Source organism: Chiloscyllium punctatum, chromosome 2, assembly GCF_047496795.1.
Source record: "Chiloscyllium punctatum isolate Juve2018m chromosome 2, sChiPun1.3, whole genome shotgun sequence".
NCBI classification, from domain to species: domain Eukaryota; kingdom Metazoa; phylum Chordata; class Chondrichthyes; order Orectolobiformes; family Hemiscylliidae; genus Chiloscyllium; species Chiloscyllium punctatum.
In genome coordinates, this window is record NC_092740.1 from 99,165,409 (window position 1) to 99,184,069 (window position 18,661).

Consider the following 18,661-nt stretch of genomic DNA (forward strand, 5'->3'; position numbering starts at 1 on the left):
GTTGCAATTGTACCAGCCTCCACCACATCCTCTGGCAGCTCATTCCATACACGTACCACCCTGTGCGTGAAAAAGTTGCCCCTTTTATATCTTTCCCCTCTCCCCTCTCCCCCTAAACTAGTTCTGGACTCCCCGACCCCGGGAAAAGACTTTGTCTATTTATCTTATCCATGCCCCTCATAATTTTGTAAACCCTCTATTACGTCACTCCTCAGCCTCTGACGCTCCAGGGAAAACCGCCCAGTCTGTTCAGCCTCTCAAATCCTCCAACCCTGGCAACATCCTTGTAAATCTTTTCTGAACCCTTTCAAGTTTCACAACATCTTTCCGATAGGAAGGAGACCAGAATTGCACGCAATATTTCAACAGTGACCTAACCAATGTCCTGTACAGCTGCAACATGACTCCCAACTCCTGTACTCAATACTCTGACCAATAAAGGAAAGCATACCAAATGCCTTCTTCACTATCCTATCTACCTGTGACTGCACTTTCAAGGAGCTATGAACCTGCACCCCCAGTTCTCTTTGTTCAGCAATACTCCCTAGGACCTTACCATTAAGTGTATAAGTGCTCAGGTTTGCTTTCCCAAAATGCAGCACCTCGCATTTATCTGAATTAAACTCCATCTGCCACTTCTCAGCCCATTGGCCCATCTGGTCCAGATCCTGTTGTAATCTGAGGTAACCCTCTTCGCTGTCCACTACACCACCAGTTTTGGTGTCATCTGCAAACTTACTAACTATACCTCCTGTATTCACATGCAAGCCATTGATCCTTGTGGCACTCCATTGGTCACAGGCCTCCAGTCTGAAAAACAACCCTCCACCACCACCCTCTGTCTTCTAACTTTGAGCCAGTTCTGTATCCAAATGGCTAGTTCTCTGTGTATTCCGTGAGATCTAATCTTGATTTCCCACGCACAAAGTCATGTTGACTATCCCTAATCAGTCCTTGCCTTTCCAAGTACAAGTAAATCCTGTCCCTCAGGATTCCCTCCAACAACTTGCCCACCACCGACCTCAGGGTCACCGGTTTTGTAGTTCCCAGGCTAGTCCTTACCACCCTTCCTAAATGGTAGTACCACGTTAGCCAACCTCCAGTCTTCCAGTGCCTCACCAATATTGATGAAATAAATATCTCCGCAAAGGGCCCAGCAATCACATTGCTAGCTTCCCACAGAGTTCAAGGGTACACCCTGATCAGGTTTTGGGGATTTATCCACCTTTATGCATTTCAAGACATCCAGCAGACATTCTCTGTAATATGGACATTTTTCACGATGTCACCATCTATTTCTCTACATTCTATATCTTCCATATCCTTTTCCACAGTAAACACTGATGCAAAATACTCATTTAATTTACTGTGGAGAAGGATATGGAAGATACAGAAAGCTTGCTTTTTTTAGTCCTCACCTTTTAATAATGCATTATACACCGATAGAAAAGTGTTCATTAAAGCTGAGTGTCAAAAAAAATTAGAGGAGCATTGAGGCATCTATCAGACAGTCTAGAGAGAGATTTCTGATTTGGGGAGGTGGTTTACTATAAAATAGGAAATGGAAAGGGCCAGGAAAGATTATTGGGCATGATGGAAAAGTTTTATTTGCATTATGTGAATCTGACTGACAATGGAATGAAAGATTAAGATAATAAAATAGGGTAAGAAAAATTAGACAACTGGAAAGAATTCGGAGTCTGTTCGAAAGTTGATGATAGAAGGCAACCTGTTTGTCTCACAGGTGGATTTGTACAGACAGTGTTTCACTTATAAGGCCAAGGCGAGGTTGGTAGCTAAAGCTTTTGAAGAATGTTTGAAGAAAGAGGGTTTAAGGTCAACTTGCATATGGCTGAGAAACTAGTTTTAAAAATATTTTTGCCATTTTAGCATCCTCTTATTGGAAATGTAACTATAGATATCAAGGTAGCTTTCTTTCAAGGGAACCTGCTCAAGATGGAAATATTCTTACAGTCCCCAAAGGAAGCAGCAGGACTAGTGGGGATGCATAAATGCACTTATGGCCTAAGTGATGCTTTCTGGTATTTTTCAGTAAGGGCAGTTCTGTTAATGTTGGGGTATTCACGGTTGAAGGAGCTCTTGCAATATTTTTATTGCTTTATAATAGAAAACCTTTGGGAGCCCCTTCAATAATTTTGTCGGTGGTGTTGGGGTGGGGGGAGAGAAAGGAGAGGGTGATTCACCAATGACTGAAGAATAGTTCGTCGATTAAATTAGGAAGTGATTTGAAATTGGCTGTTAGACTGATCTCTGGGACAGAAGCTTAAGAGGTGGGTTTAAATGAAGGTCAAAGGGGGAAATAGAGTAGCAGAGATGTGCATGTAAGGGAATTCCAAAGCTTCAGCCTGTGGCACCTGAAGCCCCAGTCATTATTGCTGAAATAATTCAAACTGGGGATGCTAAAGAGAACAGAATTACAGCAGTACAGTTCCCTGGAGACCCCAGACACTGAGCAAGATTTACAGACAGTGACAAGGTTATGATGGAATTTGTAAACAAGAATGAGAAGTTTAAAATTGAGATGTTGCTCAATCAGGAGCAATTGTAGGTCAGCACATTGAGGTCAGCATATTGATTCTTAACTGTCCTCTCGGCAAGTAGGGATAGGCAAAAAAGTTGGACTAACCATTGACCCAACCTGTAAACGAATTCTTTTAAAAGAAAAACACAAGATGATAAGTGGATGGGACTTAATGTGGGTAAGGACATGGGCAGTAGAGTTTTGAAAGAGTCAAAGTTTCCAGAGGGTAGAATGTAAGAAACTTCTCATCAAATTTGTCATTAAATCTAGAGCCAGCAAAGGCATTGGTGAGGATTTCAACATCAGATTAGCACAGTCTCGTAACGTTTAAGGAAGTGGAAATAGATGATGCAAATATGTGGTCAGAAGTTGATCTTAGGATCAAATATGACGCCAAGATTGTAGACAGTCTGGATCAGCATTAGGTAGTTGCTGGGGGGAGAGATGGAAGTCATTGGCTAGGGAACAGTTTGTTGGGATTGAAGCTAAGTTTTGATAAGTAGTATGATAAATTTAGAAACAGTAAAGGATTTATGCTCACAAACACTATTCAAATTAACCATGTGACAAATGTATGTAAATTTGAATTATCGTAAAGTGTATAATTTGTACCACCATGATAAACTTCAGCGCAGAAATAATATTTACCAACAACAACTATCAAGAAGGAAATTTCTTGGCAGGAGCAGGAAAAAAAAGTTGAAAAATTTAAAGTATATTTTTAATCGAGTAATGAGTTGAGCACATCCACACGAGGCAATTTTTAACTCTGGCGCATCAACAAAAATGATGGAGTTTCAGCTTGGGCATCCTCTAACACTTTTTAGACCTTTTACAATCCATATGATTGAGGTATTAGATATGCTTTTAAATTCTGTGGCTTAATTCCACATCAGTGCTAAGCTATGTGGAATGCCCTGGAAATGGAGAAATCTAATCAATACTGTGAGTTTACCTATATCATATATATTGCAGTAGTTCAGAAAAGGTGCCATATCACTACCACTTTCTCAAGCAAATTAGGGAAGTGCAACAACTGCTGGCCTGTATAGCAATGTGTGTATTGTGCATATCCCGACAAATAATAAAAGTTGTACACACAAGGTACAGTATGTTTATGGATGCCTAAAACTAGCTTGTAAGTGTGCCACCTTGTTTGGAAGTTAAAATTCAATTGATGACTATCTCTCATGTTGAATTCCCGTGAGTATAAGTCTAATCTTCTTAATATTCCCTCATAAAATTACCCTTCATTCTCAAATATCAGCCTAGTGAAACTTCTCTGAACTGCTTCTAGTGCTCAAGGTGCAGCAACAACAATGCCTTATACAGTGGAAGCAAGAGTCCGAGTCCTACAGCATGGAAGCAGGCCCTTTAGCCCAAACTGGTCCATGCTGATTAAAATGTCCATCAACACTAAGCCCATTTTCCTGCACTTAGCCATTTCCTTCCTATCCAAGTATTTGTCCAAATGCCTTTTAGATGTTGTAAATGTTGCCCCCTCAACCACTTCCGCTGGCAGCTCATTGCATATACATACCACCCTCTGTGTAAAATTAAAAAAGTTGCTCCTCTGGTTCCCTTTTATTCTTTACCCTCTAACCTTAAACTGAAGCCCTCTATTGCTTGATTCCTCAATACTGGGGAAAAAGCCTGAGTGCATTCACCCTATACCTCTCATGATCTTATACACTTCTGTAAGATTTCCCCCCTCAGTATCCTACACTCTAAAGAAAAAAGTCCTAGCTTGTCTAACCTCTCCCTATGACTCAAACCATTGAGCCGTGGCAACATTCTTGTAAATTTCTTCTGCACCCTGTCCAGTTTAATAACATTCCTTCTGTGGCAATGTGACCAAAACTAAACACAGTGCTCCAAGTGTGGCCTCACCAACATCCTGTACAACTGCAATATAACTTTCCAACTTCTGTAATCAATGCCCTGACTAATAAAGGCCAGTGTGCCAAAAGCCTTCTTCACTACCCTGTCTACTTATGAATCCACTTTCAGACAACCGTGTACCTGAACTCCAAGGTGTCTCTGTTCCACTATACTCCTTAAGGCCCTTTCATTCACCATGAAGTGCCTACCTTGATTTGATTTTCCACAATGCAAAAACTCCCACTTATCTATATTAAACTCCATTTGCCATTTCTTGGCCTACTTCCCCAGCTGATCAAGGTCCTGCTACAATTTCTGATAGCCTTCCTCACTGTCCATGATACTGCCTATTTTAGTGTAATCTGCAAATTTACTAATCATGTCTTGCACATTCTCATCAAAATCATTGATCAAGATAAAAACCAATAATGGGCCCAACACCGACCACTGAAGCAATTCACTAGTCACAGGCCTCCAGTCAGACAAGTATCTTTCCACTATTGCCTTCTGCTTCCTACCATCAAGCCAATTGTGTATCCAATTTGCCAGCTTCCCCTGGATTTCATGCGATCTGACCTTCCAGAGCAGCCAACTATTTGGAACCTTATCAAAGGCCGCACTGAAATTCATATAGACTACATATACTGCCCTGTCCTTGTTAACCTTCCTGGTCACTTCATCAAAGAACTCGAACAAATTTGTGAGACATGATCTCCCACACACAAAGCCATGCTGACAATTCCTAATCAAAGCCTGTCTTTCCAAATGCATATATATCTTATCTCTCAGAATCTTCTTAAGTAACTTACCCACCACAGATGTTAGCCTTGCTGGTCTATAGTTCCCAGGTTTTTCTTTGCAGCCCTCCTTGAATAATAGCACAAAATTCACTACCCTCCAGTCTTCCAGGACCTCATCTGTGTGGCTAATAATGATGCAAAAGTATTAGCCAGGCCCCCACAAATTCTCCTCTAGCCTTTGCAGTGTTCTTGAATATATCTGGTCAGGTCCAGGAGATTTATCCACCTTCATATACTCTAATACATCCAACACCATCTCTACAATGAAATTGCCTGTCCCCAAGATATGATCACCAACTTTCCCAAGTTCCCAAGTGTTAAAGTCTTTCTCCACGATAAACACAGAGGATAAATATTCATTGAGGACCTCGCCCATCTCCTGCAGTTCTATACGTACATGCCCACTTTGGTCCTTTAGGGGTCCTATTCTCTCTCTTTTAAAATAGCTATGGAGAGGGACAATACTGATCCACAGAAGGAGTTATTTTTCCTTTAATATATTTAAAGAACCTCTTGGAGTCATCCTAATCTTCTCAGTCAAGGCTATCTCATGCCCCCTTTTCGCCGTCCTGAGTTCCTCCTTCAGTAAACTCCTGTATCCACTATATACCTCCTGGGATTCCCTTGATCCCAACTGCCTGTACCTGAGTCATACCTTGTCCTTTTTTCTGGTCAAAGCCTCAATATCTCTTTTTATATGGTTCCCTATTCCTGCCAACCTTGCCTTTCACCCACACAGGAACATACAGACCTTGAACTATAGCCATCTCACTTTTAAAGGCCTCCCATTTGCCGGATGTCCCTTTGCCTGCATACATTAGATTAGATTACTTTTTTTTTAGATTAGATTAGATAACTTACAAAGTGAAAACAGGCCCTTCGGCCCAACAAGTCCACACCGCCCCGCCGAAGCAAAACCCACCCATACCCCTCCATGTACCCCTTACCTAACACTACAGGCAAATTAGCATGGCCAATTCACCTGACCTGCACATCCTTGGACTGTGGGAGGAAACCGGAGCACCCGGAGGAAACCCACGCAGACATTGGGAGAATGTGCAAACTCCACACAGACAGTTGCCTGAGGCAGGAATTGAACCCATGTCTGCTGCCCACTATTTTCAGAATACTGTCCATGGCTATAGCCTTTGCAATATCCAGTGTCTTCAGCAACTTCTTGAAATCACATGAAGTGAACTGAATTGGCAGCAGACTGGCATTAATGATGCTGGGTCATGATGGCTTGTGTTTCTGGCTGAAGATGATTTCAAATACTTCAGCTTTGTCTTTTGCTGTGGTGTTTAATTGTCCACCATCATTCACAAGTGGAAGTGGCAGGACTGCAGGGTTTATCTGTGACCTGTTGGTTATGGAATTGCTTAGTCCTATCTATAGCAATCTGTTGCAGGTAGTCCAATGCCGTAGCTTCAAACTCCACACAGTCAGTTGCCTGAGGCGCGAATTGAACCCGGGTCTCTAGCGCTGTGAGGCAGCAGTACTAACCACTGTGCCACCATGCTGCCATACAATATATTCATTTAGCCTCTTCAAGCTCCTGTCTAATTCTACCAAAGTTCGTCTTGCCCCAATTTAGAACTTGAACCTGTGGACCAGTTTTGTACCTTTCCGTAATTATTTTATAATTAATAGAATTATGGTCACTGGTGCCAAAGTGCTCCCTTACTGTCACCTCAGTCACCTGTCGTGTCCTATTTCCCAAGAGTAGGTTGAATTTTGCCCCTTCGTGACTAGGGCCCTCTATATATTGCACGAGGAAACTTTCCTGAACACACACACAACAAATTCCACCCCATTCCTCTTAGTGCTCTGGCAGTCCCCATTTATGTTAGGAAAATTAAAATCCCCTACTATGACAACCGTATTGCTCTTGCAAGTCTCCACAGTCTCTGCATATTTGTTCCATTGATTCCCATAGACTATTAGGGAGCCTGAAATACAGCCCCAATAATGTCACTATCCCCTCTTATTTATTACTCCAGTCACAAAGCCTCACTGAACGATTTTTCAGTTATTTCATCTCTGACTACTGTTGTGAAACTTGCCTTTATCAAAAACGTAACACACACTCCCTTCTTTCCACCACCTCTGTCCCACCTAAAGCACCTGGTATGTAAAGCTGCTAGTCCTATCCCTCCTTTAGTCATGTTTCTGTATGGTTGTAACATCCCTAAGTTAACCGGCCTTACCTGTCAGCCCTCTTGCACTGAAATAGATGCAATTTAATCCAACAGGCATTCCTTGCACCCTGTTGAGTTCCGGCCTGACCGGTCTCTTCACTTTACCATTTCTGATTACTGTTTCCTTCTAGCTTCACATGTGCCTCCCTGCTGTTGAGGATCCTTGTGTACTGTACTTTTTATACTTTTCCCCTTTGCAATAAAGACCAACACGTCATTTAGCTTCCGAATTGTTTGCTGGTTCAGCACATTTTTATGATTCATGTACAGGTCTCCCAGATCCATCTGTACCATTTCCTCTTCCCATTTAATTATTTGTTTTTAAATCCTTAACCCCTAAAGTGGGAAACCTTGCATTTTCTAACCTTTGTATGCCATCTGTTAAATTTTGATTCATTTAATGTATCTTTATTCCATTTTAAGACTAATTGTTCTCCCCACAACTTGCTTTCCTACTCATTTTTATATTGGAGCAAATTTTACTGACAATGTAGTCAGTCTCTACTTCCCCCCCAAATATCATGGATGGTAAATATTTGAAACCTCACAGCTGATCCCTGTGGCCATTTTACTGATTGCAATTTGCCAAACTGATTCTCAGCTTGACTCGGTTTCTTTTCCAAATTGATATATCACTCCCAGCGCTCTTATTTTGGCAGTAACCTTTTATGTAGCACCTTTATTGAATGTCTCTTGGAAACTCAGTATGCTACATCCACTCCTATCCCTTGGTCCACCCTAATTGTTAAATCCTCAAATTACTCCAACGAATTTGTTAAAAAAACTAAACAGTTCTGTTTTTCATAGATTTGTATTGTATTGTTGATCTATTATTTGAATAATGGATAGTTTTGTGATGATTGTAGAAAAGACTAATGATTATAAGAATGAGGGTTTACACTCATAATCTTTAAAACAAAATTGTTGCATGCAGATAGTGCTTTTTCTGTGCAAAATGAAACTGTTTAGGCTCTTATAGTCAGAGACTTCAAACTTGAAAGGTCTCCGTAAATATCTGCATACATGCTTGATAACAGAAACATATTGGTTACGAAATAACTTTTAATTATCTACTTAGTTTAAATCTATATAATTTCTCTATAGTATCGGTTTTATGATTATTTTTCCAATACTATTCTCTACAGCCTATCATCCTTCACATCTGTAAATTTAATTTCTTTAAATAATCTATCGCCTGAATCATCATACTTCGCTATCATCTTTGTCTTCCCTTGACTACATTGGCTTCGAATCTTAATTTACCTCAAATATTTAAGCATTCATGGCTTTATTGCTCCTTCTGCTCTATATTTGCATCACCAACATGATCATACAAATTTGCTTGTACTGTAACTTTCACTCCTCCATTGTACTTGTGATTTATTATCATCTGAATTCAAAATCATACAGTTTCAGATTGTAATTTGTAATGCACATTTCTACTTTGTCTGTTTGCTTTGTCCATTATCATATGATGAGAACAGCAAGTGCAAATTTTTTGTGAATTTCATTCCTCTGCTGACACCGACACCATGTTTTTCCTTGCGTAACATATACTTTGCAATAGTTTCTCACCATGTGCATGTTTTTTTTCTCATTAAGATATTGCAGCCAAGTGCTCAGTAAAGAAGTTGATAACTATGTGTCTGACCTACTGAAAGAACTTGTCCGTTTCCAAGATCGTTTGTACCAGAAGGATCCAATTAAAGCTAAGAAAAAACGTAGGATTGTAATGGGGCTGAGAGAAGTGTTAAAACATCTAAAGCTGAAAAAGCTTAAATGTGTTATCATTTCTCCAAACTGTGAAAGAATACAATCCAAAGGTAAGTTGTTTATAATTGTTCCTTTTTACAAGATGTAGAAAAAAGGATATTTAATACGAACAAGGTTTGATTGTTTATCACATTGAGCACATTTTACTATTCAGTGATATCACGATTGATCTATGACCTGCCTCCATATGCTTAACATCTTTAAGACTGTCAGACATAGGAACAGAAGAAAACCATTCAGCCCATCAAGTCTGCTCCATTTAATGAATCATGGGGACCCTCAATGTTTGATTCCCTTGTTGATTAAAAATCTGTCCTTTCCACCTCAAATATACTTAACAACCCAGCCTCAACAGATTCCTGTGCTAAAGAATTCCATAGATTGACTACCTGTGTCTTAAATGCACAACTCTAAGACTGTGTCTCAGGACCTAGAGATTCTCCCACAAAGGAAAACAACCTCCCAGCATCTACCCTGTCAAGCCCTTAAGGTCTCCTGTCATTCTTCTAAACTCCGGGACAGAATTCTAGGTGTTGTCTGACTAATGCATTCTGTAATTTTAGCAAAATCCTTCTACTTTTACACTCCATTTCCTTAAAAAATAAATGCCAACTGTCCATTTGCCATTCCTGTTTACCTACTGAAATTGTGTGCTAGCTATTTTGTGATTCGTGTATTAGAGCCTCCAATTTCCCTCCTTTCTCAGCTTTCTTCAGACTTTAACCCCATTTAAATAATAGACAGTGTTGAAACAAAGTGCATTAATTGTCTCTACCATGATTTTAAAATAGAGAATAATTAGAAGAAATGGAGAAGCAAGTACTTAATGGGGGTGGGGGAAGCTGTATGGGGGAGACGCATCTCTATGATATGAGTCTGGATAGTTACTTACTGTGTTTGGGCACAATATTAAACTGTAAGTTTTAGTATAGAAGGATAAAATATGTTGGCGGAGTCTTGGAGGGCTGAAGGGCCTGTTCCTGAGCTATATTGTACTTTGTTTTAAAAGCATTCACTATTGCTGCTTGAACGTAGTCTGGCATTATCCCTCACAATTGCTAATTTATCTTTTTAATTTTGGGTGATTTTAAGTTTTAAAGCTTCTATTGCGTTCGGCATATTTGGCTTATTGTGGATTTAATCCAGTCATTTTCCTTGTGAAAAATAATTTGAATTTGAGAATAAAGCTAAACTTCACAACATATCAAATAGTATAAAACATTAAATCTACTGCTGAATTGTATGCAATCAAAAACTGAGCATTGTGTGACTTGCACGTTGCAAAGTTAATCCCACCTGTTCATTTGTCCAAAGATTTGTCAGTTCTGCTCAGTGTTTGCTTAGATGTCAGACACTTCCTTAACAACTGAATATTACAGACAAGCTGGGCTGATCTATTCACTGGAGCCTACTGTCATTAGGAACTGCATCTTCACTCAGAATCAACAGTTTCTGTATCACCTGCAATGTGGACACTGAACTGCCTCACACATATGTACTTTTTTTTTCTCTTGGTAGCGATGTAACAATATGAAAAAAAAGAGTATTTTCTAACTTCCTAATGAATAACTTCACGTTGTTCACTAGTCATGAAAGTAAAACCTATTTATAGTAAGTCCCCACCTCAAAATGTTTTTATTTAATCAAAACTTTTTATTTCATTGATCCTTAGTTGATAAAGACCCACTTTGTCAACCATAAAATGTTTGTGGACATGTAACCGGTCAGAAATATTAACACTTCCAGTTGGCAGTGTCACTTGAAGACTGAAACTTGATAACCTGCTCAATTTGAGGTTGCTAATCCAATCACAAACAAAGTTGTTCCAAATTTTCAAGTAATAATTCACCTTTTCCAAAAAGATTAGGTTGGACAACCTAGCATGGTAAGCTAGCTCAAAAGTGCACATCCTCTTTCTTTGAGTGAAGAAAAAAAAAGTTCATAATCAGCAACCATTTCCTTCTTGATTTTCAGGTTGTTGCAGTGGATGTTTCTCTGGATGGTGTTCCTCTCCATTTTCCATCTTGTATTTTGGTTGTGTATGGGAGGTTTTTGACTAATATTCTTCTAAAATTATTCCTAAAATTGAACAATGTCAAGGTCACATGATGGGGAAAGCTTATCATTTAAAATGAACTCATTCATCCTGAAATACCCTGAAGTTTGCCCATTGTAACACCTGACTTTTTAAAAATGTCTCCACTGTTAAATCTTGAAGTCTGTTTTATGTATTGAACATGCCGTGAAAAGGTTTTTTTTATAAATACCAAGTTTGTGTTTTCCATGTTGGTGCTTCCTCTGTCCAACACATGAAATGTAATCATATAAGTTTATCTTTACCACTCCTACAAATACCTCTTGCCTTGTTGCTCAGACATTTACCAGGAATCAGCCATTGTTCACTTGAGAGTTGTTCACTGCACAACCTCTCAAGTTTGAATGTCTCTCACGTGTTCAAATAACTAGAACTACACATCATACTTTTCAGTGCAATCTGACCAATGCACGTCACAATTCAACTATTTTTGACTAGTATTTCACTATTCTGATTGTGTAATTCATCTTCTGTTGGTCTTATTGATTTCTGCTGAACATTCATTCAGCTCATTTAACTTTACCAAGACTCTTGAATCTCTTTTAATTTAGCCTATTTGGAGAAATTGTATTTTGCTTGTTTTTCTGTCCTTTGGTTCTTGTTCAAGTTAAATCTATCATTTCTAAACTGCCGCCTCAAATTTCACTGACCCACATAAATTGGAATCATTTCCAAAGTTCAACACTTGGACATTTGACCTTTGAATCAATGGTCTGATACCTAGTGCTGGAAATCTGAACATTATACGTTCTTTATTTCTCACCCAATCCACTCGCACAACTGCCTTTCACCCAGTTGTTTATATATCCCTTGGGTTAATCCTAATTCTTCACTGTTTTGAATATTTTGTTAACTAAGGGTCTTTCATGTAGACCATTGTCAAATGTTATTATATAACCCCTTTTAAAACGGGTTATTTAAGTGAAAGGGAGTTCAATGGTTTGTGAAGTAATTACAGAATCCAAACCAAGGAGTATGGAGGCATATCAAGTATCAGTACTGGGGTGAAGAAAGGTGGGATATATAGTGGATGGAGTCCAAGAAAGGGAAAGTTAAGAAAGAGTTACAGCCACAATTCAAGTTGTGAACTTAACCAACTGCATGGCCTATGTGGGAAATGGATTAAAGTGAAACTTTTATTGGTTTATTTTAAATTAGATGGCTTTGTGGTAAAGTCTCTTGGGCCGGGATATGCTTGGCCACTCAAATTGTAAAATGTAGAATATTGGCTTTTTTAATATCTAGGTATATTAATGCTGTTTAAAAATTGTTTTATCCAGGTGGCTTAGACGAGACGTTGCACACGATAATTGAAGTTGCCCGTGAACAAGAAATTCCATTTGTCTTTGCTCTCAATCGTAAAGCTCTAGGGCGCTGCGTAAACAAAGCAGTTCCTGTTAGTGTGGTTGGAATCTTCAGCTATGATGGTGCTGAGGTTAGTGAGCCAATTAGTGATTGACTTTTTCAGTGTCAAGAATGGAATGTGTATTTCAGAAGGGATTCCTGAAAGGGTCTGTATACAACATCTATGAATGTATGTTTTTAAAAAATATCTAAGCAAGTCAATTGTATTTTACAAATATTCATTTTCTGTACTGTTTATGCTGGTGTCTGGTCTATTTGTATTTCCTAATTGTAGGAAATGATTAACAATAGATATATTTGTTGACTGAATAGTGTCTTAATAAGAATACTGCATTATTAACCCCTTTTAACAGAATAGGACAAGTTGACACAGTCTAATTTATCTTAAAATGTTTATAAACTATTCATTTATATTGTGGTACTTGTAATCTTCTGTTTAAAAACAAATTGGGTCACTATTTACTTGTGTTCATGACAAGTTTGAATTATGCGTGTCAAATCCCATTTTTGTTTCCCCACCTTGTATCAGGGCTCTGTCTCTGTCAGATTGATACAGATTTTCTGTTTCAACTTAAAATTCGGTTGGGGATGAGAGGGAGATAGGTAAATAGTTGAAGGAAAAAATGTCGTTGCGTTATAAAATCTAAGGACCCTTTACCTCTATGCAATAAATCTTCATAAAAACAATATAAAACCCAATATCTTATGATGTGAAATAAAACAAAGAACTGCAGGTGCTGGCGTTTTGAAACAAAAACATAAATTGCTGGAGAAACTCAGCAGTCTTGCAGCATCTGGGGGAAGAAAGCAGAGTTAATGTTCTGAGAGCAGTAACTCTTCTCATCATGCAGTTTGGAGACTGTATTAGGTCAGTTCACCAAAGATCTATTCAAAGAGTTAGGTAAGGTAGTCTTGAAAGGAGAAAAATTAGGAAAACAAGCATAGATGTAGAAAGAGGTAACTCCATACCTTAAAACCAACAGACTGAAATCATAGCCAACAATCACAGAATGATAAAATCAGTGATTCTTAGGCAATATTGGATGTGGCATTGCTGGTTAAGCCAGCATTATTGCACATCCATAATTGTTCTGAGAACGTAACTGTGGGCTGACTTGAACTGTTGCAGTCCTTAAGATGTAGGAGCAACCGCAGTGCTGTTAGGAAAGAACACCAAGGATTTTGATGTGAGATTTACAAGGATCTTGGCAGGTTTGCAGGATTTGAGCTATAGGGAGAGGCTGAACAGGCTGCGGCTGTTTTCCCTGGAGCGTCGGAGGCTGAGGGGTGACCTTATAGAGGTTTACAAAATTATGAGGGGCATGGATAAGATGAATAGACAAAGTCTTTTCCCTGGGGTCGGAGAGTCCAGAACTAGGGGGCATAGGTTTAGGGTGAGAGGGGAAAGATATAAAAGAGACCTACGGTGCAACTGTTTCACACAGAGGGTGGTACGTGTATGGAATGAGCTGCCAGAGGAAGTGGTGGAGGTTGGTACAATTGCAACATTTAAAAGGCATTTGGATGGGTATATGAACAGGAAGGGTTTGGAGGGATATGGGCCGGGTGCTGGCAGGTGGGACTAGATTGGGTTGGGATATCTGGTCAGCATGGATGGGTTGGACCAAAGGGTCTGTTTCCGTGTTGTACATCTCTATCACTCTCAGTGAAGATGATATGCAGCTTGGAGAGAAATTAGCAAATGGTGGTATTCCTATGCATGTCCTGCTGTTGCCCTTCTGGATGATGGAGATAATGGGTTTGGAAGGTGCTGTCCATTAAGCTTAGATATGTTCCTTGCCGTGCATAGTGCATTGGTGGTGAAGGTTGTGAATGTGGAATGGAATGGATAGGGTGCCAGTCAGGTGGGCTGCTTTGTCCTGAATGATGCTCCAACCAATCCATGTGGTCTGCGGGAGAAGCACACTATTATCACACTCCCATTTTTACACCCGAGCCACTACTTAACTAAAAATAAGTTTCAATTAAATTAATTTACAGCTAGCTAGGCAGTCACTGTTGTTAGATTCTCACTAAAAATAATAAATACACTATTATGTAAACAGTAGTCTAAATTCCAGTACTAAACCACTAGCGTAAATCCCAATACTCTCAAACCTTATGGGTATGAAATGTTTAATGGAAATTGAAGGGAAGGGTAAGTCAAATCACTTGACCACCACTTACCAATCAGGAGCCCTTCTGTCCAAAATGTCACTTTTGAACTTATGATGTAATAAAATGAAGCTCCGACAAAACGCCCGATGTAACAAATCAAGGTCAATGCTCCATGCTTGAGTTTTTAACCTGCTCCTGTCGCTATCTCCTCCAAACTGGCCTCTCTGGTTCTGGTTCCCTGCTGCTGATTGAGATAAATGTCCTACTCTAAACTGGCAGTTGTGGTGACTGTGCCAACTTCTCCCACAGTACTCCTTGGTTACTTAACACCTGTGCACTCTGGAACAGCTTGGCTAGGAATATAGCTTATTCTGGCACACATTTAATGAGCGCTAGATTAGATTACTTACAACAAGTCGGCCCAACAAGTCCACACTGACCCTCTGAAGAGCAACCCACCCAGACTCATTCCCCTACATCTAACACTACGGGCAATTTAGCATGGCCAATTCACCTAACCTGCACATTTTTGGACTGTGGGAGGAAACCGGAGCACCCGGAGGAAACCCACACAGACACTGGGAGAATGTGCAAACTCCACACAGACAGTTGCCTGAGGCAGGAATTGAACCCATGTCTGCTGCCCACTATTTTCAGAATACTGTCCAGGGCTATAGCCTTTGCAATATCCAGTGTTTTCAGCAACTTCTTGAAATCACATGAAGTGAACTGAATTGGCAGCAGACTGGCATTAATGATGCTGGGTCATGATGGCTTGTGTTTCTGGCTGAAGATGATTGCAAATGCTTCAGCTTTGTCTTTTGCTGTGGTGTTTAATTGTCCACCATCATTCACAAGTGGAAGTGGCAGGACTGCAGGGTTTAGCTGTGACCTCTTGGTTATGGAATAGCTTAATCCTATCTATAGCAATCTGTTTCCTTCATGCAGGTAGTCCAATGCCGTAGCTTCACTAGGTTGATGACTCATTGTTAGGTATGTCTAACGTTGTTCCTGGGATGGCCTTCTGCACTCTTCATTGTACTAGAGTTGGTTCCTTAACTTGATGATAATGATAGAATGGGAAGTATGCTGTGTCATGACTATACAGATTAGAATTAAGTATAGTTCTGCTGATGACGACCCACATTACCTGAACTGTCCAGTCAGAGTCATACAGCACAGAAAGAGACCCTTCTCTCCAATTTGTCCATGCCGAACAAGTTTCTCAAACAAAAATAGTCCTATTTGCCTGTGTTTAGCCCATATCTCTCTAAACCTTTCCTATTTATGTACCTGTCTAAATGTCTTTTCAATGTTGTAACTGTACCTACATCTACCAGTTCCTCTAGCAGTTCTTTCCACATATGAACCACTTTGTGAAAAAGTTGCCCTTAAAACATCCCTTGTAAATCTTTCTCCTCTCACCTTTCTAAAAAAAAAAGCACCCCAAGTTTGAACTCCGAGCTGAGGGAAAAGAACTTTGCTATTCACCTTATCTACGCCCTTCATGATTTTATGGCCTCTACAAGGTCATCCCTCAACCTACTACACTCCAGTGAAAAAAGTCCGAGCTGATCCACCTCTCCTCATAACTCAAACCCTCCTGTTCTGGCAACATCTTTGTAAATCCCTTCTGAATCTTCTCCAATTTAAGAATATCCTTCCTATAGCAAGGCAACCAGAACAGTAATCCAAAAGTGATATCATCAACATTCTATACAACAACTACATTCTGGGTGTGTTCAAAATATTAGCTTGGTGGTGGTGCTGCACAACAGAGTAGAGGGTACCTCCAATGTGAAGATGGGCTTTGTCTTCTCAAGGACTATGGAGTGGTCACTCTGTCATGAAACTGTTATGGACAGATGCATCACAATAGGTAGTTTAAGAACAAAGTGAAGTAACTTTTAGTGCCATTCTTAGTCCTGTCACAAGCTGCTATATACACAGTATCGTAGCTGAGTTCTTTAGGCCCTTGGTATTTCATTTGGTGCTACTCAGCCAGTCTTGTTGATCGACATTCAGGGCCCACCTGAAATGCATTTTATGCTCTTAGTGCTTCTTCCACTTGATGGTCAACTTGGAGGAGGACTATTTATTAGCAGAGGAGGGTGTGGAAAGTGGTCATCAGTAGGAAGTTTACCCATGTTTGACCTGATGACATGAGACTATATGGGGTCTGAAGTCAATGTTGAGGACTCCCAGGGCATCTGCTTATGAAAGAGAAGTCAGAAGATTAATAAATTGAACTAGGAGTAGACCATATGGTCTGTTCAGTATGCTCTGCCTTTCAATATGATCATTGGCTATACTTTGACTTCAGTTCCAATGTCCTGCAAGCTCTTCATGTTCCTTAATTCATGAACCTTATCGAGTTCTTTGGGGATGTGACTAGAAAGGTTGATGAGGGTTGAGCTGTGGATGTGGTGTATATGGACTTCAGCAAGGCTTTTGATAAGGTTGCCCATGGTAGGCTCATTCAGAAGGTCAGGAGGAATGGGATACAGGGGAACTTAGCTGTCTGGATACAGAATTGGCTGGCCAACAGAAGACAGCGAGTGGTAGTAGAAGGAAAATATTCTGCCTGGAAGTCAGTGGTGAGCGGTGTTCCACAGGGCTCTGTCCTTGGGCCTCTACTGTTTATAATTTTTATTAATGACTTGAATGAGGGGATTGAAGGATGGGTCAGCAAGTTTGCAGACGACACAAAGGTTGGAGGTGTCGTTGACAGTATAGAGGGCTGTTGTAGGCTGCAGCGGGACATTGACAGGATGCAGAGATGGGCTGAGAGGTGGCAGATGGAGTTCAACCTGGATAAATGCGAGGTGATGCATTTTGGAAGGTCGAATTTGAAAGCTGAATACAGGATTAAGGATAGGATTCTTGGCAGTGTGGAGGAACAGAGGGATCTTGGGGTGCAGGTACATAGATCCCTAAAAATGGCCACCCAAGTGGACAGGGTTGTTAAGAAAGCATACGGTGTTTTGGCTTTCTTTAACAGGGGGATTGAGTTTGAGTCGTGAGATCTTGTTGCAACTCTATAAAACTTTGGTTAAACCGCATTTGGAATACTGCGTCCAGTTCTGGTTGCCCTATTATAGGAAAAATGTGGATGCTTTGGAGAGGGTTCAGAGGAGGTTTACCAGGATGCTGCCTGGACAGGAGGGCTTATCTTATGAAGAGAGGTTGACTGAGCTCGGACTTTTTTCATTGGAGAAAAGGAGGAGGAGAGGGGACCTAACTGAGGTATATAAGATAATGAAAGGCATAGATAGAGTCGATAGCCAGAGACTATTTCCCAGGGCAGAAGTGGCTGACACAAGGGGTCATAGTTTTAAGCTGGTTGGAGGAAAGTATAGAGGGGATGTCAGAGGCGGGTTCTTTACACAGAGAGTTGTGAGAGCATGGAATGTGTTGCCAGCAGCAGTTGTGGAAACGAGGTCAATGGGGACGTTTAAGAGACTGCTGGACATGCATAGGTCACAGAAATTTAAGGGTGCATACGTGAGGATCAATGGTCGGCACAACATCGTGGGCTGAAGGGCCTATTCTGTGCTATGCTGTTCTATATTCTAATTCTGTGGGATAAAATTTGACTGACAACCTGAAACTACACCACGCGCCCTGGCACCCCAGCCTGAGACTGTTCTATATTCTCGAGTCAGGGAATACAACCGTGAAGTTTTAATCCTGTCAATCCACTACAGAATATTTGTATGTCAACCATGCATTCTCTCAACCTAGAGAAAATCAGCCTGATTGAACTCAGCCTTGCGTCCCTCCCTAATAGCATTGTGAATGTACATACAGAACATGGACTGCAGAGGTTCAAGAAGGCACTTCATCACCATTTTTTCAACGCCAACCAGGACTGGGGTGATGAATGCTC

The 18,661-nt window shown here is 40.3% G+C and overlaps 1 protein-coding gene across 10 annotated transcripts in view; it reads left to right on the plus strand.

The window, feature by feature from the left end:
- secisbp2 (SECIS binding protein 2) overlaps positions 1 to 18,661 on the plus strand; it is a 136,982-nt gene that overhangs the window by 91,229 nt on the left and 27,092 nt on the right. For all 10 annotated transcript variants that reach the window (XR_011962700.1, XM_072586432.1, XM_072586407.1 and 7 more), the window contains 2 exons: positions 9,024 to 9,244; positions 12,570 to 12,724. Coding sequence is in view for 9 of the 10 variants with exons in the window: in XM_072586432.1 (XP_072442533.1) it covers positions 9,024 to 9,244; positions 12,570 to 12,724 (376 nt within the window). In the remaining variant the exon portion in view is untranslated. The remainder of the gene's footprint in view (positions 1 to 9,023; positions 9,245 to 12,569; positions 12,725 to 18,661) is intronic.